Source organism: Pleurodeles waltl, chromosome 7 (genome assembly GCF_031143425.1).
Source record: "Pleurodeles waltl isolate 20211129_DDA chromosome 7, aPleWal1.hap1.20221129, whole genome shotgun sequence".
In the NCBI taxonomy this organism is placed as follows: Eukaryota; Metazoa; Chordata; class Amphibia; order Caudata; family Salamandridae; genus Pleurodeles; species Pleurodeles waltl.
Window position 1 is genome coordinate 527857922 of NC_090446.1, and position 27549 is coordinate 527885470.

The following is a 27549-nucleotide window of genomic DNA, read 5'->3' on the forward strand; positions in this document are numbered from 1 at the left end:
CATAGTCAAAAAGGGGCATCTGGTTTTGATACGGCTGGATCAAGGAAATTCCTGACGGTAGAATTCACACAATACAATTTTATTTAGAAGTATTGTTTTTTGACAAGAAGTATCTGGGGAGGGGAATCAAACCCACGTATAAACGGACTCCATCGACAAAGGAGGCTCACAAACCCAAGAATAAGGATAAGTTGAGCTTATTTTTAGGAATGGTCAAATCCTTTGCGTTGGGGACAGGAAAATACTCTTCATGGTAGTGGAAGTGTACTCCTGCCCTGAGTGCCCCACTGTTGTCCGGATCCCTAATGAGGATTCTTATTGTCACAGGTAAACATGGATCATGCATGTGCGCTATGACATAGGCCTGTTTCTTGGACTGCGGTCTTGATGGACAGAGGGGAACCTAAAATGCAACTCTCATAAGTGGTAGAAAGCTACCACCTGTGCCAGGAGTTAAGCAACAGTAGAGTGGTGATGATAGCATACCGTGTAGTGATCAGTAGGAATGACCAGTTTTTTTTTTAACTATGTCACGGAGTGAGTCCTGCTTACAGGCTCACTCATTTTTTAAACATCTGCTGCTGTGTGCTTAACTCACCCCTTGGTCTACATCAGTTGGATGTGAAGTGTTGCGCAGTGCTGGAGTGATGACTGTGCTGATGTATGTGGGTCTGGGAAATGTACAATACAGGGATAGGGTAGTGCAGTGCGTTCATGGTGAGTGCATGTACTGGGTGTATGTGCACCTGTGAGGAGTACAGCGCATGATGGATGTAGTGTTGTGCAGCATACGCATGGTGAATGTGTGTGGGCTGGGTACATGTGTGCCTGCAAGCGGCACAAAACAGAAAGGCTATAGTGCTGTGCAGCAGACCCAAAAGTAATGTGTGTGATGAGTGTATGTATGTCTGTAGTGGCGTAAGACTGGGAGCCCAGGATTAACCCTTTGATGCATACATCACTGTGGCTGACATCCAGGTGTAATCTCTAGTCACAGCCATGGCCTGTGCTGGGGGACTATCAGCTTCGGAGTGTCTCATACTGTGACAGATGGCTTCTCAAGAGGGAGCAGGAGCAGAGGAGTATGTACTTTAAAAGAAGCAGAACCCCAGCATAAAACTTCAAAGACCCAGACCCTAAATCACATATGGTGTCTGGGAATGGATTGTAAGAAGGGGAATTTGAGAGCCCAAAAATTGCCATCTGACAAGCTCTGTGAGGAGAGGAAGCTCTGCAAGATTTCTACCTGTGACCAGGACTGGCCATTAAGGCCTGCCAGTCTCCCTACTTGATGATGGGACATCATCCAGGGAAACCAAGACCACCGGCCATGTAGTCTGGGGCACCAGTGCCTGCCCGCTTGCCAGAACTAGTGTGCCTTGTCAGGAAGAAGAGAGAGTTTGAGGAATGAAGATCCACTGGGGAGCCTAGCTGAGTGGACTCTCAGTGCGAGGAAACTGCTGTTGCACCAATTGTGTAGCTGCCTGTGTGCAGAACTGAGTCAGCAACCCCCGTATCCAAGGAGAGGGTCGCTGTGAAGATATATGTGGAAAAGACTGTCATGATGTAAAGGTGGAAGCATGCACGGCACTGCTGCAGTGACCTCATGTGCCAGGAGGGGCCACCATGGAAAAGACTGAGTGCGGAGAAGGGCAGAAGCCTTCATGACATCACTGCAGTTAGCCCGTGTGTCAGGAGGGTCCGCTGTGGTAAAGACTGCAAGGCGGTAAGGGCCTAATCCTTGCATTAGCAGCCGTGCAGCAACCCTGTATGCCCGGCAGGGCTGCCGGGAGTACGTGTGCCATACTGATCAGACAGGAACTTCTAAAATGGGAGCAGTGGTGACCTGTAGGTCACCAGGAACAACGAGGACTGTGACTGACCTAACCCTGTAGAAAGAGTGAGGATGCAGTTACAGCATCACAACCCCAGCCCAGCATCTAGGACAGGAGCATAGGAATTACCCCCTCCCTTTAAGCAGCATGGAAGCTTTCCCTGCAGGAAAACATCTGATTGCTGCCAGAGCGCACAGCGGGGGGAGGGGGGAGAGAGAGGGAGAGTGAGATAAAAAAGTCTATGTCTGCAGAGTGCAGCTGCTGAGACTGTGTCCAGCCGACTCAGTTTGTCAGGACCGGCGCTGCCTTGAGCGCCTGTGGACAAGGTGTGCTCCAAGACCCTAAATGCTTCACTCAAATTGGAGGGAGTAAGGCTTGTTTCGGGCCTACTGGCCCTGAGGGGACTCACTGCTGAGAGTGCTGCAGTGCTAAGACACTTTTGACTTGACTTTAAGGATCAGAGTGGACTGTTGAAATATGGACTGCTTAGATGTGGCAAATAGTGAATGGGGAATAACCCCTACCGCTCTGCAAGTAACGAGCGGGACAGGGAATTGTCATTGAAATACTAGAGCCCCAACATAAAGGAGAAATGGATCATTGTTTTGAATGCTGTATTCCTCCTTTGAATGAGTAGAGTTAGAAATAAAATACTTCTCTTTTTTTGTTAAAAGTGAGTATTTGTCTGACATTGATTTATTGCTGCTGTGGTACGCTCTTTCCGCTGGGAGCCCATGCCCACTAATCTGTATCCACCCCCCCTGCTGAGGGGGGAATTGCTTGCCCACATCTGGGCCCACTGGGAGTACAATGTAAAAGGGATATTTGGCCCATTTGCTCTGGATCCATAGTAGATCGTGCCCAGGACATCAGGAGTAAAAAGCTTCAACACTCATGGTTGGGTGCAGATGTCCCTGCATGCCCCAAAGCCCTCTAAAAGGGGTTCTGACACTATGCAAACTACCTAAGGAAATTTACTCAGAAGACTTATGGTTTATACCATCTATTTACAATCCAATCCAAATTTGTCTGGATGAGGATTGTGAGAGAAATTTGATAGAAACAAAGTAGGCAATCTGGTTGCCGAAATCCCAGCATGGATTTGATCCTTAAAGCGGCAACATAGTCACTCCAGATGCGAGTGGAAAAAATCTTGTAGCTCTGTTGTGACAAAACCGGTAATGAAATAAGAAGATCTGTATCCAGATAGCTCATACCATGTGAAGTTAAATACTCCCCAACTGAACATGGGACACTTGCATGCGTTTGTGAGGTTCAACTTTTTTGGAAATGAATTTTTTTTAAGAAATGGCCATAAGCCCTTCTTGAAGTTACTGCCAACAAGGGATTTTAATACAAGTTACCTGTAAGGCTTTCAATGAGACTACAGCTATAACGTCTTATGTTCAGGGAGCAAAAAGTGTTATTGTTGACCGTTATTGTTACCACCACTATTTTAGGGAGTGGAAGCCAACTAGTTGGATGATTACTGTGTGGCAGATGTGGCAAGTGTGTTAGATGAAGCGGTGTCCAAGGATAAAAGGATAGTGTGGCACTAGGAGGATGGTAAGAGAATGTTAGAGAGCATATGATGTATGTACCGTCAATCAAATCTGAACTAAGTGGAATGCCAAGAATTTTTGTGAGGTTAGGAATGAGATGTCTGGTGATGAAATGTACATAGTGAGAAGTGATACAGTAATTATTCAAAAGACTGAGACACTATGTTATGCAATTAAGTCATTAGGGTGACACTGGAATAGTGAGGATGAAGAAGACCATGTAATTTGTTTATTTGTGGTTGGCTCTGATGATGCAGTGGATAGACTGAAGAAAGAGACTATAATTTTGAAAGTTCAGGTACGTCCTGGAAAATTTAAAAATTACCATTGTCTGATAAAGCAACGCAATATGCAATGGTAGAAGGGATAGTTAGACACTGCTGGATTGATACATTTACTGGATAGGAATACTACGTTTATCGGTTTTGAGTGACCTGTTTTCTAAACGGCAAATAATTATCAAGTGGTGGTTACTACTGAGGTGGGAGCATTGTTGGACAGAATTTTGCTAGGAAAGGTGCTCCTACAGTTTGGTTAGTGATAAAGGTATGCAGCTAGTTTCAGAAAGATGGAGAATTTCCTAAAGGGGCCAGACCTCATTATGCCATCCTAGTGAAACAAGTTAGTTGAAAGGTTCACAGTTTTGCGACTCTATTCAACATTTGTTGAAAAATGATCTTAGGAAGAGGAGTTAAAGAAAACTGTGCGGGCATATACATGACTTCCTTGGTTACAGTCCTTCTGAAGTAAAGAGGGGCCGAACCCTTATAACAAAGGAAATATCCTAATAAAGAATACTTAAACAAAACAATAAAATAAAGGCAGTATCTGAGTAGCTCATGGAAGTTGTAATAAGGAGGAACTTGCAGCATTTTTATAAAAACAATTGGAGCAATGGGTCTGAATAAAAAAAGAACTAAGACTGTGAAAGATAAAGCTACATTCAGTGAACCTAAGGAAACTGAGGATGGTTTCTGTAATTCCACTCAACTGGATGATTGGAATTGTGGCATTTCAGTAAGCGATGTGTGGAAGTACCCTGTTGAAAGGTGAGAAATCATTGAAAAATATGTTCTGAGAGGTTGGAACCAAGATATGTATGGAGGGAATAGTGGAACAGGTAGTTTTAGGAACATTTAAGTTGCTTCTATGACAGAAATTATGGTTCAGATTGTGTAGTTGAACTAGAATATGAGGATAGTACTTCCTCTAAAGGACAAATAGAGTTGAGGAGGGGCTCTAATCAAGATCATATTGAGACTAGTGTCTTTGGTGATAATGGCGTGCATAACAAGACTGTTGTGACTAAGGATGTAATTGCAGAGTGTGTTTTGACTGAACAAACAAAGGAAACAAAGATTAAAACTCTGTTAAAGTTCAAGGATTATGTTCTTGGCACATCAAACATAATTAAGTTTAACCTGGAGGTTTCTTGGTTGATTAGCAGGCTTACTAGACTGGAGGCACACAACATTGTAAACTGGTTAATTTTTTTGTTATTTCAATTCTACGTACTTACTGCATTTTACCCACTTTTTTACATTAGTAATGCTATTTTTCTTTACTGTTAAGAAACATAATGTGGTTAATGTGCTTATCACTTAGTACTTAATGGACTGTTGGGGTCATGTAATGGAATGTTGGGAGTGGGACGGTTTGATGGGGAGAGACACTGTCACAAGGGTGAGGTTGGATGTCCCCTTCCTGGGCTGTACAAGATTATCATTTTTTTTAGGAATAAAGCTTATTTGGACTACGTAGAGTGTGCTTATATCACTTTTCTGCAAAACAATGACACAGAGAAGTAGTCATCATCATCATAATTTTATTTCGGTCAATGGCCATAAAAGTACAAAATCAACGAACAAAAAATAAAACCTCTCATAAATATTTAAAAGTCCTGAAAAACAGCACAAGATAAAAATAGCGAAACACTCGTTCATAGTAATAACCATAAAAAATTAAATGAAATATATACACAAATAATTAACAAACCAGTCTTAAAACTACTCCAACAACCATAGGTTAAAAAAGAAAAGAAAATGGAAATAAAACATGCTCACTGCAGTAATCAATCCCTGCCTATCAAACATCTTTCATGCGATTGCAGCCTACAGCAAAATACACAAATAGGACCCTAGGCCTGACCTATTTTCAAGGAGGCAGCCCCTTTCGATCTGCATTTCCACATATGTAATAAACACCCAGAGACAGCAAATGCAACTGAATGGTGCGTGTTCAATCTAAGTTTTCTAAGCACTGTTCTCAAGTCCCAGATACCCAAATTGGGACATATCAGGAGGATCCAAGCCTTCCTATGGACATGAAACTGGGGACAAAAGAACTTTATATACTCTATAGATTCACTGGACAGAACAAAAGGGGCAGCTCATCTCTGCTACAGAGGTAGAATGTTGCCACTTCACCATAAATGACCAGACTGGCAGCGTCCCAATCCAGAACTTAACATACAGTGCTCTAGCAACCAGGGGTTCAATAGCATCCATGTACTCCTCCAGAGTGTGAGAATCCTTGAATTCTAAAAAAGCCAAAGTCAAGGAACCCACCCTTTCAGGCATATGTAGCCCTTCATCGACCCATATCCAGTACATCCCCTTTAACACAGAATTAGGTACCCAAAATACAGATTCTGGATTCACCCAAAGGTGCTCACAACCAATCTCGGACAGGCATTGTTTTATATGTCCCAGCCATGGAATCCTGGCAGCTCAGGGAGATTTAAGATATAATCTAAGCCCAACCAAAAGGGCACCAATTCTATTGTGGACCAAATCCTCCTCCAGTATAACAAAGGTCTAGGTCTATCCTTATGGGCAAGACCTCGAATAACCAGGTCTAACCCAAGGGGACAAGAGGGGTACTGACCAGCGTATTAGTAAGGAGATGCAAAAAGCAATTCACCACTAACTCTAGATCATTTATGTTTCCATGTCCCTAATGTTCCCCACCATATAACACCCAGCATAGAGCTTGTATTTTATACATTTGAAGCGCAGGAGTCACTGGGTGAACACTAGAACCCTGGGCTGCTCTCAAAATGCTATCCGCGTAGTGCTCCAGTCTAAGCTTGCACTTCAAAATCTGCGGGAACCAGCCAAAAGACTCATTGAGGGTGTACCCTAGATATTCAAAGGTACAAACCATCTCTAAGGAAAACACCATTTAGCCGAGGGTGAGACCGAGTGGAATGGCAAGGGTTTAAAACCACATGCTTGGTTTTACAAAGGTTAATCTCCAGCACCCTCTTTCCGCAGAAGGCACCAAACCGATTCAGCAAATTCTGGATACCGATAGGACACTTTGATATCAGTAAGGTGTTGTTTGCAAACAGGAGAGCCGGTATCCTCCTACCAGCCAGGCTCGGGGCATTGTGGTTACATCGATCCAAAAAAAAGACACCAGATCATTAATAATAAAACAAACATAGGGTTGGAGCTAGCACACATCCCTGTCTCACACCAGCAACACTGGAATGGGATCAGTCATTTCCCCAATAGGACCACACCTTACTTGAGTATAATTGTTCTTAGGACGCATTCTAAAGATGTCAACAAGATATTTTGGCAGACCCATATTGGTCAAGATATTCCGCAGTCTTTTTCTGGGGACAAGATCAAATGCCAACTCAAGGTCAACAAAAATTATGTATAAACGTCCACCTCCTATTACAACATGTTTCTAGTATACTTAATGCAGCGGGGAAGCCTTAATTGGTGGTACTTATCCCTGCTCTAAACCCAGCTTGGAGGAAAGTGAGCATGTCTGCTTCCTCCGAACAAACTTACAGTCTGCTCAATAAAATACGACAAACGTTTCTGTGAGCTGTCAATGAAACTAAAAGGCCAGAAGTTAGATGGAAGGGACTTCAAGCCCTTTTTATAAACTGGAATAATTTGGCCCCAGCCCACGTCCTTGGAATGGGAAGCACATTCTTAATGCTATTGGAGAACAGGCATAAATAAGGACCCCACATCTCTTTCTCAGCTTTAAATAGGTCCCCTGGGACCTTATCCAGGCCAGGTGCTTTCCCAGGTGTAATCCAATCAATGGCTTTGGTACCCTTGCTTACAGTAATGGGCCAGGCAGGACAAACAGGCTGACTAGAGGTGGCTGCCACAGGATCTAAATAGCACCAAACCCATTGCATTTGGGATCGCTGGTGTTAAGACTTGAAAAATGTTCAACCCTAACAGAAGCCATAAGTTTTCAAAGAGAGGGTTGAGGAAGATAAACAGAGCACTACATTATGGCCATATGGAATAGTATTCCTTAATATTAAGCCACAAAAGTGCCTGATCTATAATAATCGGCAAGAGTAGGGGGTTATTACAACTTTGGAGGAGGTGTTAATCCGTCCCAAAAGTGACGGATATACCACCAGCCGTATTACGAGTCCATTATATCCTATGGAACTCGTAATACAGCTGGTGGAATAGCCGTCACTTTTGGGACAGATTAACACCTCCTCCAAAGTTATAATAACCCCCTAGGGATTTTGTGCTTTAATATACAGAGGACCCTGTACCCTTTGAATCCAATTAATATAACCATGTCAGTTAGCAACAGGGTTCTATAAAGCAGTATAATACCACCTAAATGGAAATAAAGCTGGTGAGCAGCACTGAGCATTTCCTACTGAATGTGTCCCTTCACCAGTACCGAGCAGAGTTAATAGAAGGATACTCATTTTAGAACAGATAAATTATCTCGGGTGATGGTAGGCTGCAGCTGCCTAATGTGTTAAGAAAGAAACTCAGAATATTTAGGTTATATTAGGATTAATGCTCCAGGCTACACATAATATGCAAATTTAGGGCTGATTCTAGCATTAGAGTCACAGTATTCAACTATGTGAGGAAGGGGCTCAGGTGAGAAAATGATGCTGGCTTTGGAGGAAAATTAACAATCCTGGACAGCATAAGGTGCCTGTTGGTGTAGTTATGGTTTCTGTGTCATGAAGCTTAGAAGACATGTTGCATCCAAATGTAAAGGCTTACCACCAGACTCCATCTTTTTATTTTATATGATCACAGTCTTTGGCTACCGGAGTACCTTGATGGGCAGAACTCATGCATTACAGGTTTAGCTATATTCAAATACAGTGCCTGCCACTTGTTTCACTTTCATTACATTATATCAGAGGGAACTGCCAAATGTGCAAAGTTCCCTTGCATAAAGTTGTCCAGCGAGCATTAAAAGTCCCAAGCACCTGATGATTTTGCAGCTGTGCTTAAGGAAAGCTACGCATTGACACAAATTGCGCACATAAGGAATGTGAGTACCAAACTGAGGTCCAAATGAGGCATGATGAATGGCTTTGGGGAAACATGCGCGTTAGGCCTTGCAGTAAACTCATCACAACGGGTGATTTAAAAAGAAAAGGGTGATAAAACAAGCATAAAAAGGTTGATGATACAACATTTAACTGTACCTGCAACAAGACATTGCTGGGCCAATGACAAAACAAAACAGTACATCAGACAACTTGGCCTGCAGCCTAGTCAAGAGGATGGATTCCATACTAGACCACACACTTTTCCCCTCATCCAGCATACACTATTTCTGCTTGTTGCAGTACCACATGGCAGTCATGTTGTCAATGAGGACCAGCACCAACCTCCCTCTGATGGTTGGAAGGAAAGCTTTAGGGGCCAACCATGCTGCACAAAGCTCCAAAAGATTGATATGAAGCTGGTCCTCGGCTGGAGACCAGAGGCCACTGATCTCAGTCTCTCCCAGATGATATTGACGCCCCACCAAACCCAACAACATTGTGTCTGTCACCACCGTGAGTTCTGGATGGGGAAGGGAAACCAAATGGATACAAGACAGGTTGGAATTTGTCTGCCACTTCAGTAGGTCCTGAGCTGTCTCTTGAGATCTGGCTCAAGCTGGACAGGCTGTCCTTGTGCTGGGCCCTACAAACCAGACGTTTTGCTGTAAGGCCTACATGTGCCTTCTGGAGCATGGGAAAGGACGATGCACCTGGCTAGAAACTAAGTCTCAGAACCATTCTCACCTAGACCCAGGACTGATTCTGAAACATCAGGATCATAGGGTGAGTATCCTAGATTCAATGCAGCGCTGGAAAGGATTTGAATGACACAGAGTCCAAGATCGCTCATTAGAAGTGAATCCTCTGTATAGTCAGGTGTGACTTCAGCTCTCTGATGGGAACCCCAGGGAATTCAAGAGGGCAGTTGTCATACAGAGGTTGTCTGCACCTGCATGCAGCGAGGCCGCCTGGAGCAGCCAGTTGTTGAGGTATCCCTGACCTCCAAAGATGAATGGTGATCCCTGCCATCACTTTTGTGAGCACTTGAGTGGCTGAGTTAAGGCTGAAGTACAGAATTGCAAATTGGAAGTCTTCCAGCCCCATCTGTACATGAAAATATGCATCTTGAAGTACATGAACACCAGCCAGTCTCCAGGATTTCACGCAGAAAGGATCTGCACTAGTGTGAGTAGCTTGATCTTGTTCTTTCTCAAAAAGGCATTCTATGATTAGAAGTCCAGTTTAGGACTGAGACCTGTCTGTTCCTCTTAAGCACAAGGATGTAGTGAGAGTAGCATCCCTCACCCCTATCAGAGTCAGACACCATTTCAATGAAACCCTTGGCCAGAAGAAGGTTTACTTCCTGCACTGGATTTAAAGTTTGTTCTGCTGAAATGTATCTTGCTGTGGGTGAATATGGAGCGAAAACTAAATAAAGAGTAAGAAACAGCCCTTTTAATCAATTTGGAAACCCCATCTATCTAATGTGTTGGATTTTCAACAGGGAAACAACTATAGGATCCTGCCACCTAGTAACAGACTGTGGGTTTGAGAGGGTAAATACAATCAGCTTGGGGCCGCTGCAGTAGGAGAGGAGGAGTTAGATGAATGCTGTCCCTGCTAGTGAGTCCGGTTTCAGCCATCATGCAACCTGTTGTGAAAAACTTGGGTCGGTTGCTACACCAGCTGGTAAGGTTGACATTGTCTGTGTGTAGGAAAGTACCCTCTTTCTTGGCATGGTTACCCCCTTTTACTGCCTGAGGTCAGTGTGTTGGACTGTGTTTACTGGGATCCTGCTAACCAGGACTTCAGTGATAATGCTCTCTCTCCCAAAATTCAGTATTTCACCCACAATTGGCACACTGGTGCCCCATTATAAGTCCCTAGTATATTATACATAGGTACCCAGGGCATTGGGGCTCCAGGGGATCCCAATGGGCTGCAGGATATATTTTGCCACCTATCGGGAGCCCAAGCAAAGGGTTCTGCAGGACTGCCATTGCAGCCTGCGTGAAAAGGTGCAAGCACCCTTTCACTGCCACTTTCAAGTCACCCCTATGGCAGGCCTTCCAGCCCAGAGGGTAGGGTGCAAAGTAACTGTGTGTGAGGGCAAACCTGCACTAGCAGAGGTGCTCCCACAAACTTCAGGCACATTTTCCCGGATTTCCTGAGTGCGGGAACACCATTTTATGCATTTTAGTGGACATAGGCCAATATCTATATCCAGCCACGTAATGGTAACTCCGAACATAGGCATGTTTAGTATCAACCATGTTGGAATCCTACCTCAATGATTTTGCGAGCATTGGTTGTATGATCCTATGCACTCTGGGGGCTCCTTTGAGGACCCCCAGGATTCCCATTACAGCCTTCTGAGGTTTTCCAGGCAGCCCAAGCTGCTGCCACCTCCCAGACAGGCTTCTGCCCTCTTGTTACTTGAGATGCTCGAGCCCAGGAGGGCAGAACAAAGGATTTCCTTTGGGAGAGGGGTGTTCTACCCTCTCCCTTTGGAAAAAGGTGTTACAGACTTGGGAGGTGTAGCCTCCTCAAGCCACTGTCAATACTATGAAGGGCACATTTGGTGCCTTCCTTGCATAAACTAATCCAGACCGGTTCAGGGACCCCCAGTCCCTACGCTGGCACAAAACTGGACAAAGTAAAGGGGAGTGACCACTCCCCTGTACATCACCACTCCAGTGGTGGGGCTCAGAACTCCTCCAGAGGGTCCCTTGGTTTTGCCATCTTGGATTCAAGGCAAGGAACTCTGGGAGCATCTGAGTGCCCAGTGGCCAGTGCCAGCAGGTGACGTCAGAGCTCCCTCCTTATAGGTAGTCACCCAGCAGGGTGACTAATCCCCCTTTCAGGGCTATTTAGGGTCTCTCCTTTGGGTGGTTCCTCAGATTCGGATTGCAAGGCTCCAGCAGGAATCCTTCGCACCCTCCACTTCGACTGACCAAAGAAACTGCATCTGGACTCTTCAGGGCCCTACAAGCTGCAACAAAGAAGCAAGACGCCTTCTGCAACATTGTATGCCTGGCTCATTGCAGCAACTGCAACATTTCCCCAGTCGTGCATCCTCTGAGGACAGCCCGTCTTCAGCCTGCATCAGAAGGAAGAAGGAATCTCCCATAGGGTGAGGGAGTCACTCCCCTGCTTCTGCAGGCACCAACTGCGATGACGACCGGCTGCGTGGATCCCCTCTCCTGATGAGTTGCCTGGATCCTGCATCACAGGTGGTAGACTGAAGAGGTCCCAACGGTCCTCTGTTCTAGCTGTCCAACTTGGGTGGGGGTAAGCCCTTGCCTGCCCCCACATGACAGTACCCCGTGTACCACGTCCTTTGCAGTTGCCAAGGCTTGTTGGCATCCTTTCCTCGAGATCTTCAGGGATCCTGAAGCTCCAACCCCCAGCACTCCTTCGTGCAACGCACAGTCCCCTGAGTGGTTCTCTGGCGGCGTGGGAGCCCTTTTCGTAGTGCTGCGTGGGCTTCTTCTGCGACTCTCCTGTCCCCGTCCTGTGGGTGCAGCCTGGTCTTCTGTGGGCTCTGTGTCGCTGAGGGCCCCCCTCTGGCTGCCCCTCCTGGGTAGAGTCCACCTGGTCCCCGGCAGCTCCACTTCTGCTAACCGCAAGTTTTGAGTGTGCCAACGCTTGTTGGCGGAACACAAAGACGCAAACCAGACTGCAATCCTCTTTTTCGGCGTGGGACATTACCGGCATTCTCCAGGAACCTGACTTCCTCTTCGTAGGTGCAGTGCTGACTCTTCTTCACTGGTGGTTTATTTCTTGCACCTTCATCCTGGTGGGTAGGGGCTCCTGCCCGTCCTGGACTCTGCAGTGCCTCTTGGACTTTGTCCCCTTCTTCCACAGGTCCTCTTGTCCAGGAATCCACTGCTGGTGTCTTGCATTCTCTCCTGGGTTTTGCATTTTTCCTCTTTACTTCTCTATGTGTGTTCTGGGAAACTTACTGTGATTTAGTCCTGCTCTCCTGGTCGTTGGGGTGGGTTGTGGTACTTACCTTTGGGCTGTCCTAGTACTCCCAGCTCCCCTCTACACACTACACTTACCTAGGTGGGGGACCGACTTTCGCATTCCATTTTTTTAACATATGGTTTGAGCTCCCCCTAGGGCCGCTTCTCACTATTGTGATTTTCCCTAATTGCACTGTTTTTAAAATGTTTTGATGTCTGTTTCTGCATACTAGTGTATATAATTTGTGTATTACTTACCTAAGGGAGTATAGCCTCTATGGTATTTTTGGTATTTGTGTCACCAAAATAAAGTTGCTTTATTTTTGTAACAGAGTGTTTTCTTTCATGTGAGTAAGTACTGAGTGTGACTACAGTGATATTGCATGAGCTTTGCATGTCTCCTAGATAAGCCTTGGCTGCTCATCCACAGCTACCTCTAGAGAGCCTGGCTTCTAGACACTGCCTACTCTACACTAATAAGGGATACCTGGACCTGGTATAAGATGTAAGCACTATAGGTACACACCACACACCAGGCCAGCCTCCTACATTGGTGGTGCAGCGGTGGCAATTGCCTAATCACTCTGCACTTGGTGCTTTCCACAGGAAAGACCACTCGTTACCTAGAGGTATACATAGTACCTAGTGCAGGAAACTAGTCTCCAAAGTTTAGGTAAGCTACGTTATAGGCATAGCCCTTGCTCTAAACCTCTTTTTGAGAGACTAGGAGTTAGGTAGGCTAGGTACACCCTACACTATCCTAACACAAACCATGTCTGCAGCTGAACATAGCTCTGAGGTCATGGAGGCTCCCTATGAGAACCTGACCTTCAATGATTTGAAGGGGCTGTGTGCAGAGAGGAAGCTAGACATGGGGGGGGGGGGGGAACCCTAACAAGAGTCTGCTCTTAGGCCTCCTCCAGGATGACCAGGATCATGCTGGTGGCCAGAAGGAGGAGGAGGAAGGAGAAGACCCTAACCCCACTGAGGTAGAACATGACTTTCTAGGTCTGGGGAGGGTTGCTCAAAGGATCACAACATTCCTAGTAAACCAACTAGCATAGCTGGTAGTGGTGAAGGAAAGTCACGCTGGTAGGGCTCCTTTTATACACAGAGGGCAAGTTGAAAGTGTCACAAAACCTAGGAATAGATCCACCTCTGCTCACTCTCACATCACTTCAGTGTCTGAAGGATCCCAATGCACAACTCCAGGGGATGACTCTATAGATAGAGAACTCAGGAAACTGAGACTGTAAGAGGCCAGGCTGAGGCTGCAGTAGCAACAGCTAGCCCTAGATAGAGAGGCTTTGGCAGTGGAGAAGGAGAGACAGGGGCCGTGGTTAGCATCCCATAGTGGTAGCATCAACTCAGGTTTCAGGGATTACAGAGTCAGGGAGGACTTCTTGGATTCCAGAAACCTACACAAAACTGTTCCCCCATACACAGTGGGGGATGACATTCACAAGTGGTTTGCTGCACTTGAGAGGGAACTGTAAAGTTCAGAGGGTCCCTCAAAGGCAGTGGGCTGCTATTCTCTGGTTGTCCTTCTCTGACAAGGGGAGGGATGGACTTCTCACTGTCAGAGAGGAGGATGCAGACAATTACAATATTCTAAAAATTGCACTCTTAGATGGTTTTGGTCTCACAACTGAGCAATATAGGATCAAGTTCAGAGAGACCAGAAAAGAGGCCTCACAAGAATGGGATGACTTTGTGGACTATTCTGTGGATGCTTTAGAAGGCTGGGTACATTTAAGCAAATTGTCTGACTATAAGGGCTTGTATAATCTGTTATTGAGAATGCATATTTTGAATAATTTTATGTCTGACTTGTTGCACCAGTACTTGGTAGACTCAGATCCCCATGAATAGAGAAAGGCGTCAGACAAATGAGTCAGAACAAGGGTGAGCAGAAAAGCTCATACAGGGGATGACAAGGACAAGAAGAAGGATAATAAGTCACATGAGAAAGATGGGGACAAAGAAAAGAAAGTCTTCATCAGGCCCACAAACTTCTTCTGGGGGTGGGTCTAAATCATCTTCACACAACAAAAAGCCTTGATGCTATAATTGTAGAAACAAAGGCGATAGGGCAGGTGACAGCTCTTGTCCAAAGAACAGCACCAAACCCCCCACCACTACTACAACCAGTACCCCTAGCAATAGCAGTGGTGGTGGGAAGCCTAATACTACCAATAGTCAATCCAAAGGTATAGAAGGGCTAACTCTGGGAAGTGTAGTGGTGGCTGGTTTAGTTAGGGAAACCACTGAGGCTGTTTTAGTCTCTAGCGATTTCCTTATTTTGGCACCTTTCAGGAGCTCTACATTCTGAGGCTGGAGATAGTGGGAAGCAATTGTTCTAGGGTTGGAGTGCCCTTTGAGTATGGGCAAACCTACAAACTGCATGTTTTAGGGGTTTACACAGCTCTTCTCTATTTTTTTCCGATACAGAGAAAAGTTGGTAATTTACTCCTGACAAGGGCAGTCAAACTTCCTCCAGGGTTCCGAAAAAGTGGTTGGAGGAAAAGTGAACTTGTAAATGCTCAACAGATTTTTGCATGAGGAAATCTTCACATGCATTCTTGCTTATGCTAAAATACGGTTCACAAATATTTTCTCGATGTATGATTTCCTGGCCTACTTCTGTAAATTATTGTGAATTCATGAAATCCGTAAATCTGCACTAATGCATGGGCATATACTATGTGTGTATTTTTGTGATTTTCATTGACAATTGGGCCCCTAATTGGTTATCCAAGACCTTTTGTTTGAATTAAACTTATTGCTCTCTATCTCTCTCTCTCTCTCGGGCTCTCTCTCTCTCGGTTGGCTTCACTGTGAGTGACAGCATTCTCCTCTTTCACAAAGAGCATATTGGCACACAAAGTAGTTTTTCCAGTTCCTTGAGCTACAGTGGCAAGGTGAGCTTTTTGAGACCACAAATAATTTTGCTTTTTGCAACTTTTTCTAATGATGGTGAAGACCCAGCAGCTCCCACAACAATAAAGTGTTATAAAAACATGTCAAAACAAGACACGCATTGTCGCATCCAAAACACTGACCATCAATGTCCGTTCTATTGGTTTTGCCAATGCTGGGTTACCTTCATGTTTCTAATACTCTTGTTGGAACTGGCTACACTGATTTTTCCACTACAAATTTGTTTGGAAATGCCAGAGTGCATCAACACATTTTACTGAATGATGCTTTAAAGAAATGGTACCTAAATTTTACAGTGGTTTAGCAAAATGTTTTTTTCCTACTTGCATTTTTTGTGAACATTTTATTCTAAAAGCAAAGAATCTCCAATCTTTCTTTCAAGCTTCTGCAACTTTTTTGCCTCAAACCAGAGAGCATACTGGGAGCATTATACGTAGACTCATATTGTTCAACTTTGCAAATGTGTGTACACATTTTTATAATGGAACCACTGTCAGCAGTGCGGTCTGAGCTTACATGTCTTTAGAGTGTTCACACTAATACTTAAGACTTTTTAATATTGAACCATAAATACAAGTTCCAACAGCATTAACATATGGACACAAATGTTAACCTAACTCTGAACAATGCCCTTCCCTGATTCATAATGTGGTACTGTAGACTGGCAGCCAACGGGTCTGCGCTGCAGGTGGTTGGGCCTACTTGTCCCAGGGACAAAATATACATTAAAACTTGTTGCCCTTGACCCCAAACAATATGTCCTGGGCGTCGGGCTATAGGAATTCCACAAACCCTGCCTTACCATCCTTGTTACTTGTCCCCTTAATATGGATAAGTACAAGCAACAACCCCTAATAAATGGTGTTCAGGATGAGGCCTACAGGACACAGGTGCCAGTATCACCATGTTGACTGAAAAACTGGTGTCCCCTGAGCAACACCTACTTGGCCATCAGTACCAAGTGACTGACGCCCACAATAATACTGTGAGCCACCCCATGGCAGGTGTTGATCGGGGGGGGGGGTGGTTACTGGTCCTAAAAAAGTTGTAGTGTCCACAGACCTAACTGTAGAGTGTCTACTACGTAACGAGACTTCAGCTTGCGCTGAAGTAGAGTTGGAGGCCCATGCAGTCATGCTGGGTATTCGTGGGAATATCTTTGCTTTGACTACGGCTCAGGCCAAGAAGCAAAGAGAACAGGGAAACCTGGATCCTGAAACTATGGACCAAGAGCCTCCCAAAAGCAGGGAGAGAAAGGGTAAGAAATTATCCCCTATCCCTTCCTCCACTGATGAGTCCCCCTATGAGGAGGAGTAATCTACTCCTTGGACAGAACCTACACCTGACGAACTTCAGGCTGACACAGCTGAACTCTTAGGTTTTCCCTGCACATTCTTCCAGGCAAGGAGGGCAGACAGAATGATCGGTTTGTACGTTCAATCTTTACACGTTTTGCTTTATAAAGTAAATTAAGAATATTTTGGTAACCCAATGGTGGTTTTTCTATCTTTAGTGGCAGTAAGGTGTCTCTATCTAGAGTATGGAAAAGTATTAATTGAGAACGTTCAAGGTCCAAGCAATAGGACTCCAAGTGAGGGAGATTTAGTCCAGCAGTCACAGTCTCAGCTGGCAATTTATATGTTTCGAAACTTGGTCTCACTGATTTCCAGATGAATGAAGAAATGTCCCTATCAAAGCTGACAAGTAATGGCTTTCAAATATGGCAGTGCACCAAGCCAAAGAGAATATTACACAAGGTGCCACTGTCACCTTGATTATTTAGATTATTTTCCAAAAAGAGTGGTAGAGACAAGACCACCATACAGTTCTTGTTAGTCTTTGTCATATGGGGGTTTATATTATCTATAACCATTGGTTTTTAGAACTCTGCCCACATATATGCCTAGATATTTGAAGTTTTCTTGATCCCATCTGAGGTCTGACTTTTCTATAACTGCAGTATTTAGAGCAGCACCTAGAACAGTGCACGTAGGTGGGAGCCAAAAAGTATGTCAAACCTTGCATGTTCCGGTCCCATTACTGTAGATAGGAGATATCATCTTCTAAGTTATTTACCTGCAAAGCTGTTTGGTTGAAACTGCCATGAGGCGACAATTTTTAACTAACCCTCTGTGGATTCAGCTGAAAGGAAAGCAGCCAGTTGTATATCTTTCAACTACAACGTCCTCTTATATACTTTAAAGAGTAGGAAAATTTGTTACGAGATTAAAGAGCAAAGCTTATTGACTAGTGTCTAAGTGGTTACTGCAGCTTGCACCAGAGCCTGTATTACAAGTAAGGCTCACTGTCCTTGTTTGCACCACAGTGCACCTTTAAGCAGGCACACCAGGGCTAAACAGGGACAATGGCCCTATTAAAATAAATGTGCTGCTCTCAAAGCAGTCATGAGCTAGAGCTGCCCTGGAGCTTAAACGCCACTCCGTGTTGCTCTGTGCAAGCAGCAACTCGCCTGCACTTTAAAAAGGGGTTCGTTAGAGATGTCCCTGCAGGTGGGTGCAGTTAGTTACTGGGAGGGGTTCATCGGACCACCTATTCCATCCTCTAGAGGGCTGCCTCGGGGGCGTACTAACAGCACATTACTTTTTCTATTTCTACAGCCATGTTTGCCTCTGCTCCTACATCTGTGACACAAAGGCAAAGTAATTCCAAAATTTGCATGGGGCCACACCCCAATGCACAAGAGGGAATGCCCTCTGAAAATAGGGCTGATGCTACATGTGCACATTACAGAAGCGTTTGTGGCCTTCTTTAATATCATAGTGCCCTGGTGGCACAAAAAGCAGGTGCACATGCCTGTTGCACCCCTGAAGCACTATGTGTACTATGGCCCCAGATGTCATTAAAACACATACATCTGTAAACGAATTAAATCTGTAAAGGAATGGCATCAGGACTCAATAAGCTCTGCCTCAGATGAAAGAAACATTCCCAAACAAGCAAAGTCAAAAGGTTTCACCTATGCAAGACGGTATTGGCGTTGTCAATCTTTAAGATGTTTCACAGCAGCGTTGGCCTCATAATGGTGTTTTTTTGTTTACTTTAAGCTATGTTGCACAGCAGCCTGCACTGCTGTGCAACGTCTTTAAAAAGCATCGACAACCCCAACAGGTCTCACGTGGGCAAAACCTGTTGACTTTGCCAATGTCTGTTTTACTCACAAGAGATTTTGAAAGCGCTCTGCAGGCGAAACCTCACAGTTATAAGAGACTGCATATATAGCGCAAGACCTGTGTAGGCAAAACCTAATGAAGAACCACTGTTCTGCTTTTATATGTGACCAGCAGGGGGCAGACTTGAGCCATTTTCCTTCTACTATATATGTTTACAAGGTACAGGTCACTGAAATTCGCCAGAACTGTAGGTGTATGTTTTGTTTTGAAGTATTTTACATTTCACAGAAAGCCCTCCAGCAGCTAATTAAAGAGCCTGAGAAGTCAATGCCCAAATAGCAAAAATAAACAGCTAGCAACACCTACCTTAAATTATGAAAAACTCTTGTGTAAAGCAGGTGGTGAAAGTCTGTTTCACAGCATCCTTGAATGAACAGCCACCAGGAGACTGTCAGAAAACACGTGCAATCTTATGAAGTGCTAGAATGGAACTAAAAAAAAAGTTCCTTGAAAAGCATGCAGCCAGAATACTGGCTGCCAACCAGAGACTGTCCTTGATCCATGCTCCAGGGAACAGCCAGACGTCAGGAAGAGGAAAGAGGAACTGAAACCCGAAGTTACTGACCAGTGAAAGGCAAGAAATGACAGTGTATACCACTAAGGATGTGGGGTGGTAAGTCAGGGTGAACTGGATTAGTGAACCCTAATCAGGAGGCGCTGGCTCAGCACGTAATTGCTGGGTAAAGGGCTGAGTGTAGAGTGTATATGGTTGTGGCTGTATCTACAAGAGGGAGTTCCTTTTACGGACTAGGTGGTCTCACACACATAATAGTGTCATGCTTCATCATTTGACCACCTAGCCCCACCCAGGTAAGATGGTACTACCTGGGCGGACTCAACCTCGTTGTTAAAAGAACTACAGAGAGAGTGCTGAAATATGAATCTAACTGGATATTTTACAGGGATCCAGATGGGGTGTGAATAAAATTACCTTTCACGTCACCTGTCACGGTTAGTAAGATACTTTAATAGAGGTGTATGTAGGTAAGTTTAAAACTTATGCTTGGGACTCAGTTGAGATTGACTCACGGAGTCTAAAAAAACAAGGACCAACATGTTTCTGCCCTCTACGTGCTGGAAGATCAGGGGCATTCGTCAGGGTCATTGATCCCCTAGGGATGAATGGATTGTAGCATGCTTGGCGGTTGGTAAAAAAAGAATAATAGGCCTACCTGAACAGTTTGTTCATATAAGGGTAGGTCTGGAGAAAGAATAAATAAAATAGAATTTAATAATAAAAGTGGTGAGTAAGTGTCACTGTACACAGCACACAACACAGCACACGGGGTGATAAGATGCAGTGTAAAACAGGTAACACACAAACACAGACATGCACTGCGTGGTAGGGGGACTTACCCCGAAGGATAAGGCAGTTTTGCCTCTGGTCTGGGAGATGCCGGAGGGAGGGTATCCCTTGTAGTCACTCTCTGTTAGGAGGGTGAACAGTGGCATTAAGGAAGCAAAAGCTACAAGATGCAGTAGAATGGGAAGGCGTTAAAATGTACAAGCACCCGAGATAATAGTGAGATCACTGGCTCAACTAAAAGTGCAAGAAACGGTTCTAATCAAAATTAAGAATGGCTACAGGGAATTGCATTCATTTAAGGACCCAAAAAAATGATAATAAAGCAGTAATCATGAAGCATATTCTAAACTTACCACACCAAAGGAAATACCGGTGTCTCTACCTACTGTCCGATTCCCAGCCGCTCATGTGCTGGTAGGAGCGGGCGCTGGGTTTTTAAAGGTATCTGGGAGGGTCAATGAGGCAGGCCGAGCCGTGTACTCAAACGCTGGTGTGTGCCTACGTAAATCAAACGAAGGGGTGGTGTCCTGACTCATGCAGTGGTGCACGTTCGGGCGCACAAAAATGACGCATCGCGCATCAAGAAGCCGCGGCGTGTCACACAATGCCCAGGGATGACGGGAAATGAAGACTCCCTAGGGCAGGTGGAGACACGGCGCGTAGTAGAGTATTGCAGCGCGTCAGGCACGGAAATGGAGTCTCCCCGGCGGTTGGCTGTTTGGTAACTGTAGTTGCAGCAATCCGGAGCTACCAATGAAGCCATACAGATACCTTCACTCAAAGAGGAGGAGTGGATAATCCTTAAGCACTCCGAGGTGGTTGAAGGGGAAGCGGGGGGCAGAAAGGGGAGGAGGGGAAAGAAGGGGGGAGGGGGGAAAAAAAGAAAAAAGAGAAAGGGAGGGAGAAGGGGGAAAAAAGGGGGAGAGGGAAGGAAGAGGAAAAGGGGAAAGGGGAGAGAGGAGGGGAGAGAAAGGGAGAGAGGGGAGAAGAAGAGAGGAAAAGAATGGGAAAATGAAGAGAGGGGGTGTTGTGTTGGGGTGTACAGGGGGAGCAAAAGTAAAAAGAAAATAGAAAAGAGGGGATCCAGTAAAAGAGAAAAATAAGAACAGAGGAAAGTGAAGAGGGGAAAGGGAGATCCAAAAAAATGGATTGGGCCATAATGGGCCAAAATGTGCCAGGCTCGACGCCGGGGGCAGACAATTATGGTGTGCAGTAACCACAAAGCACATATTCCAAACCCATCAGGTGCTGTCCCTACCATGGGTTAGAACGTGGTGTAGACCAAGAGCCCTCGGGACGAAAGTATATAGACTAGTGATGGGTAGAGGGAGAGTGTTAGCCTAGTGTAGACCATTGAATGTTATCGTTTAGTCCATTTGTATCAGTATGTAACCTCCATACCCATCTCTGTTTGTAAAACAGTAACTTCTATTTCAAGTTCGTGGTGGGGAGATTGAGTTGGTCTATGATCACCCATTCCCTGTCATTGGGATTGTGGTTATTTGTGACATAGTGTTCAGTCAGTCTGGTGGCATCTCTTTTGCACCGGATTGTTCTCCTGTGTTCGCAAATTCGCGTGCCTACTCTTCTGGTGGTCACCCCAATGTACTTAAGACCGCATGGACATGTTACCATATAAATAACATTCTTACTGTTACAATTGGTCAAATGCCTCAGCTCCCAAGTCGTCTGTAGACCCAACTGTACCTGGAGAGTCTTCTTGGTGAACTGGCAGACGCTGCGGTTGACGCTGCGGTTCCCGCAGGGGAAATGTCCTCTCGGGGTGGTAGGTCCCATAGGGTTCCTTATCTGTTTTTGATGGGTTTGTCCCGTGGTCAGGTATGGACAATTATGTCCCGGATACTCTTTGCTTTTTTGAAGGCATTCAAGGGAGGTTGGAAGGGAAGTCCTCCTGAGGTTAGAATTTTCCAGTCTTCATTTATTATCTTTTTTATCGTATTGGATGCAGGATTGAAGGTGGTCACACAAATCAAGGTGTCTTCCTTGTTGGTTCTGACAGTGGGTTGTAATAGTGTTTCTCAGTTACTAAAACAAGCTCGCTTTTTGGCTCTTCTCATGAGGTATGCGGGGTACCCTCTGGCCTGCAGTTTGTAGGTATGTTTTTTGGCATGTTTCTTATAATCATTAAGCTCTGTGCAATTACATCGTAGACGTAGGAACTGACCCACTGGTAGATTCTCTTTTAGGGAACATGGGTGGAAGCTACGGAGTTGCAACAGATTGTTCCTGTCAGTTGGCTTATAGTATACCTCGGTTTTTAAGAAGCCATTCTTTTCTTTTATGAGAAGGTCAAGAAAAGAGATATCCGGGTTCCCCACAGTGGACGTAAATCTTAGAAAAGGATTCAGAGAGTTGAGCCATATAACAAACGTGTTTGATTCCTCCTTCGTGCCTTTCCAGATGAGGAAGATGTCATCAATATATTTTTTCCATATCTTGATGTTATCAAAAAATGGATTTTCATCGGTCAGTCCCGTTCTCTCTCTCAGTAGTCCACGTATAGGCAGGCTAGACTCTGTGCAAAGGTGCTCCCCATTGAGGTACCTTGTATCTGAAGGTAGAAGTTTTTGTTGAACTCGAAGAAGTTTCTAGTTAGTGCAAGATGAGCGAGGTCTAAGACAAATTTTCGAGGAGTTATAAAATTCCAAACACTATTGTTCAGCAGATTGCTGATGACTTCTAGGGTTGCTTCCTGTGGAATGTTGGTGTAAAGAGATTCCACGTCCAGGGTTATCAGTTGTTCCTGATCTTTATCAAACTCTAGGTTGTCTAGTAGTATCAAGACATCTTTAGTTTCTTTGAGATACGTTGGGATCCTTCTCGCATATGGTTGAAGAAACCAATTGCAGAACTGAGACAGGGGTTTCAGGATAGATCCGATCCCGCATACTATTGGTCTCCCTGGCGGCAGATGTTTGTTTTTATGAATTTTTGACAAGATGTAAAACTAAAGGGTTTTGGGGTTCACTTGATTAAGGAAAGCTGCCTTATGTTTCGTTATCCAACCATTCTCTAGGCCCTTCCTAGTTAGAAAGGTTATCTCTTCTTTTATTTCTAATGTAGGGTCCTTGGACAGATTCTTCTAATGGTGGTTATTTCCTAGTAAGCGTAAACATTCCTCTTCATACATGACCTTTGGCATTATTACTATGGCACCTCCCTTGACGGCTGGTTTCACAACAATCGAGGAGTCATTACTGAGGTCGTTGAGGGCTGCTATTTCATGCGCACTGATGTTATGGAAAATCTCATTATGATCTGCTCGCAAATTGTCTATTTTTCGGATTACTGACTTCTCAAAATCCAACAATTCTGGTGGCATTTGTTGACAAAAAGGAGTGAACCTTGATTTGGGACGTAAACCTGTATTCCTATCCTGTCCTGTATTGGGTTCGGGATGGTTCAGGAAAAAGGTTTTTAGTCTTATTTTTCAGAAGAACTCAGCCATCTCAATTTTCAATTTAAAGATATTGAGCTTAGGTGTAGGGACAAAACCTAGGCCCTTCTCCAGTGCTTTGAGCTTATTGTCTTTTAGTGTCTTAGGGCTCAGGTTGATGACAGTGGTTGATGTATTGGTTGTCTTGCTTGTGCTGGGAGTCTCGTTGTCTGGTTGTTCCTCTCTTAGATTCCAGCTCACTCCCTTTTTCCTTCCCCTTCCTTGTCCATGGCCTCTCCCCAAAAAAGGAGCATTGGGGTAAGCCCATGCGACCGGTGGTACAGGATACATCAGGGGTTGGAATTGGTTAGGTGGCCCATAGGGGGACGACCAAACCCAGGGAGGCACACTTTGCGGAGGGGCCTGGGAGCCTGCGTATGGGGGAACCAATCTATTCCTCGGATAGCCCCTTCGGCCGCGTCTCGCACGTGAGGACTGTTTGTTGTCAGACTCCGAGTAGGAGCTTGAATATCCCCCAGACGAGGTATCGGATGGTAAGGGGGATTTGGCAGTATAGTCCTCCTTAGAATATGGGTGTACCTTTTCCAGTGAAATTTTTTCTAAGTCCTTCTGGAATTTTGCAATTTTGCGTTGGGTGAGATAATCTTTAAATTCATTAATTGTTTTGTTAGTCTCATCTAGTTTCTTTTTAAAAGCAGTAGTTGTTAGACCGGTTTTCAGATTGTTCTCTGCTGCCTTGATCTGTACCACCAGAGCCTCAGATAACCTGGAAGCTGTTATTATAATCAAGATCAGCCAATCTTGTGTGCACTTCCAGGCGATCAGTGACCAATCCTTTCTGAATTCCTTATCTTCTAAGAAGATGCGGGGTTCAGTGGTTACGATTAGTCCATTTGGAGCTGTGTTCCGTCAGGACGGCCCGTGAAGTATTGTTTTAATCTGTGTTCTTGTTAGCTCTATTAATGTGTCCCAATTGGCCATTTGGGCTATTGTCTTTGTTAGTGACGACTCTCCTAATAATGAGGGTGCTGAGAGGATAGCCTGGAGCTCCTCCTCGCTGTAAGCTAATCCTTCTGCCATATTTAAAGTTTATGTAGCTTATGCTTCTCTTGGTTCTAGTAGTTACAAATATACCAGGAAGGGATTCTATCAGGGATATGTGGGAACTACAGATATTAGAACTCTCACAGCAGACCGCTGTACTTTTACTATTAAAACACAAAAGCGTGGCGGGAGTGATTCAACCCCACATGTGCTCCCAAGAAAAATTAGCAACTCCATATACCACTAAGGATGTGGGGTGGTAAGTCAGGGTGAACTGGATTAGTGAACCCTAATCAGGAGGCGCTGGCTCAGCGCGTAATTGCTGGGTAAAGGGCTGAGTGTAGAGTGTATATGGTTGTGGCTGTATCTACAAGAGGGAGTTCCTTTTACGGACTAGGTGGTCTCACACACATAATAGTGTCATGCTTCAACATTTGGCCACCTAGCCCACCCAGGTAAGACGGTACTTCCTGGCCGGACTCAACCTCGTTGTTAAAAGAACTACAGAGGGAGTGCTGAAATATGAATCTAACTGGATATTTTACAGGGATCCAGATGGGGTGTGAATAAAATTACCTTACACGTCACCTGCCACGGTTAGTAGGATACTTTATTAGAGGTGTATGTAGGTAAGTTTAAAAATTATGCTTGGGACTCAGTTGAGATTAATGACTCACGGAGTCTAAAAAGCACAAGGACCAACATTTTTCTGCCCTCTCTACGTGCTGGAAGGTCAGGGGCATTCGTCAGGGTCATGGATCCCCTAGGGATGAATGCATTGTAGCATGTTTGGCAAATGACGAAGCATGACACTATTATGTGTGTGAGACCACCTAGTCCGTAAAAGGAACTCCCTCTTGTAGATGCAGCCACAACCATATAGACTCTACACTCTACACGCCCTTTACCCAGCAATTATGCGCTGAGCCAGCGCCTCCTGATTAGGATTCACTAATCCAGTGCACCCTGACTTACCACCCCACATCCTTAGTGGTATACGGATTTGCTCATTTTTCTCAGGAGCACATGTGGGGTTGAATCACTCCCGCCACTCTCTTTTGTGTTTTAATAAGAAATAACAGTGACCATGAAGTCAACAAATTGTAAACAAAGGGCGGGGTGGTAAGCCCCTTTTAAGGTTATTTTTTTCTTTTAATTTCAAGAGATTTCGCAAGCACAATACAAGCGACACCTAAAAAGTCACAAATACTCAAACAAAGAAGCTGAAACCAAAAAAATATTCAAGCTGAGACAGCAATCAGACCAATAAGCCTGTTTGTGGTGTTTAAGAACAAAGGCTGCAGTGCTTCCTGTGAACGTTTTCAGGGTCTGTGGAAAATCCATCAGCTCATGTCCAGAGAATGCTATTCAAACTTTTAAGCACCATTCGTAATTCAACCAATGGATGGAAGGAGTATAGAAATCAAATTAACCTTTCATATACGCTAAGGTGTATAAGCGGTCTAAAACCAGAAGGTGATGCGGTAGGGAAGAAAGTAAAACAAATCAAAATTTGTAAATCAGAAACATCTACAGTTGCCACAGTTAATGATCAAACCAGATACCTTTTTTAATTAGAAAAAAGCTTGAAACATGAGATTGAGGTAACTAGAAGATGAAGTAGCAGGAGTGGGGGTCTGCACAGTGTTCTTTCTCCCCACACAATAAATATATTTTGCTATGAACAGAACAAGGGTGCTCTTACCTGAGACTTTGACAGCTGCTGGGTCACTAAGTGAATATCTGGCCCACTAACATTTGGGGTGTTCTGGGAGGCGACAGATGCAGTTGGCCGTTGGGCAAGACCCTCCAGCTGGGAGTGCATACCAGGGTGAGGAATGGTACTGGGTGGACACAGAGGTGCGACATTGAGGCTTTGTGATGGTTCCAAGCTGGCTTTCTGTAGATCAGGGTTTTGGAGGAAGGCTGATCGATCTGGATTAGGGTGGTCTTTTTCATTCGTATTAGAGACTTTGGAGGTATAAGTTCCAAGGTTGAAGACTCCTGCTGTCTGCAGCGCTGCAACTGGGATGGTTACAGCAGCTGTACCAGTGCTTTGTGGTACAACTATGCACTTCTTACCAGAATGCCTTCTTTCCTGGGCATGCAGAACTGGATGTGGCAGTCGGGGAGCAGGAGAAACATTCATTGGCCAGTCTTTGGCACACTGGTTAGCTGGCTTGGTCTGGTTCACATTTGTCCAGGAGTTAAGAGTAGTGGCCCTAAAATCAGGGGGAAACATCGGGCCACAACTGTACTTCACACTAGCATCAGCAGAGACCTGGTCAGATGCTGGTAGGCACTGCGGATTGGGTGGCAACGTCTTGTGACACTGTGTGGGAGGGGCAACCAACACTGGAGGAGGGCCCGTCAAGGGAAACGCTACAGGTTGTGCAGGGAAGTAGTGGACCACATTAGTGCCAGAATTGGGGACTGCTTGTACCAAGGCTGCTGGCAAGGACCCCAAAACTGGGGGGTGGATTACCTCCTTATCTGGAACAACAGAGACTAGAGAGATGCCCTGAGTGCCTGTGACTATCTTCTCTGCAAATCCCACGAAGCGCACAGGTGGCTCCTGGATCTTGCCTGGTGGCTGCAGGCCATTAGCCATTCCACTGAGACGCAGGATCTCCTTCAGACAGGAGCCATTTTCCAACGTAGGGGCAGTCTGGGATTTACAGTTGGATGCACCTAACCCTGCTCGAGCACCACTGGCCGCTGCAGGCTTACGATTGGATGTTGCAGTCTGGTTCCGATCAATCATCTTGCTCCAACGCTCCAAAAGGTTCTTGTCATTTTCACTTAGCATCAGGCCTCCAAAACCAGTTGCTGATCGCAGCTCTTTCCGCTCCTTCTCCTTCCGTTTCTTCTCCCGCTCTTTGGCACGCTCATGTCGTCTCTTCCGTTTTTCCTCACGCTCCCGCTGGCGATCCTGTGCAGTCACTGGCTTTTTGAGATCTTGTGGTTCTGGGAGGGTGCTCACAGAATC

The 27549-nt window shown here is 45.0% G+C and overlaps 1 protein-coding gene across 2 annotated transcripts in view; it reads right to left on the bottom strand.

The window, feature by feature from the left end:
* Nucleotides 1-27549, bottom strand: part of MAPK7 (mitogen-activated protein kinase 7) — a 133822-nt gene that overhangs the window by 15944 nt on the left and 90329 nt on the right. For both annotated transcript variants that reach the window (XM_069244234.1, XM_069244235.1), the window contains exon 5: nucleotides 26266-27548. In XM_069244234.1, coding sequence (XP_069100335.1) covers nucleotides 26266-27548 — 1283 coding nt within the window. The remainder of the gene's footprint in view (nucleotides 1-26265; nucleotide 27549) is intronic.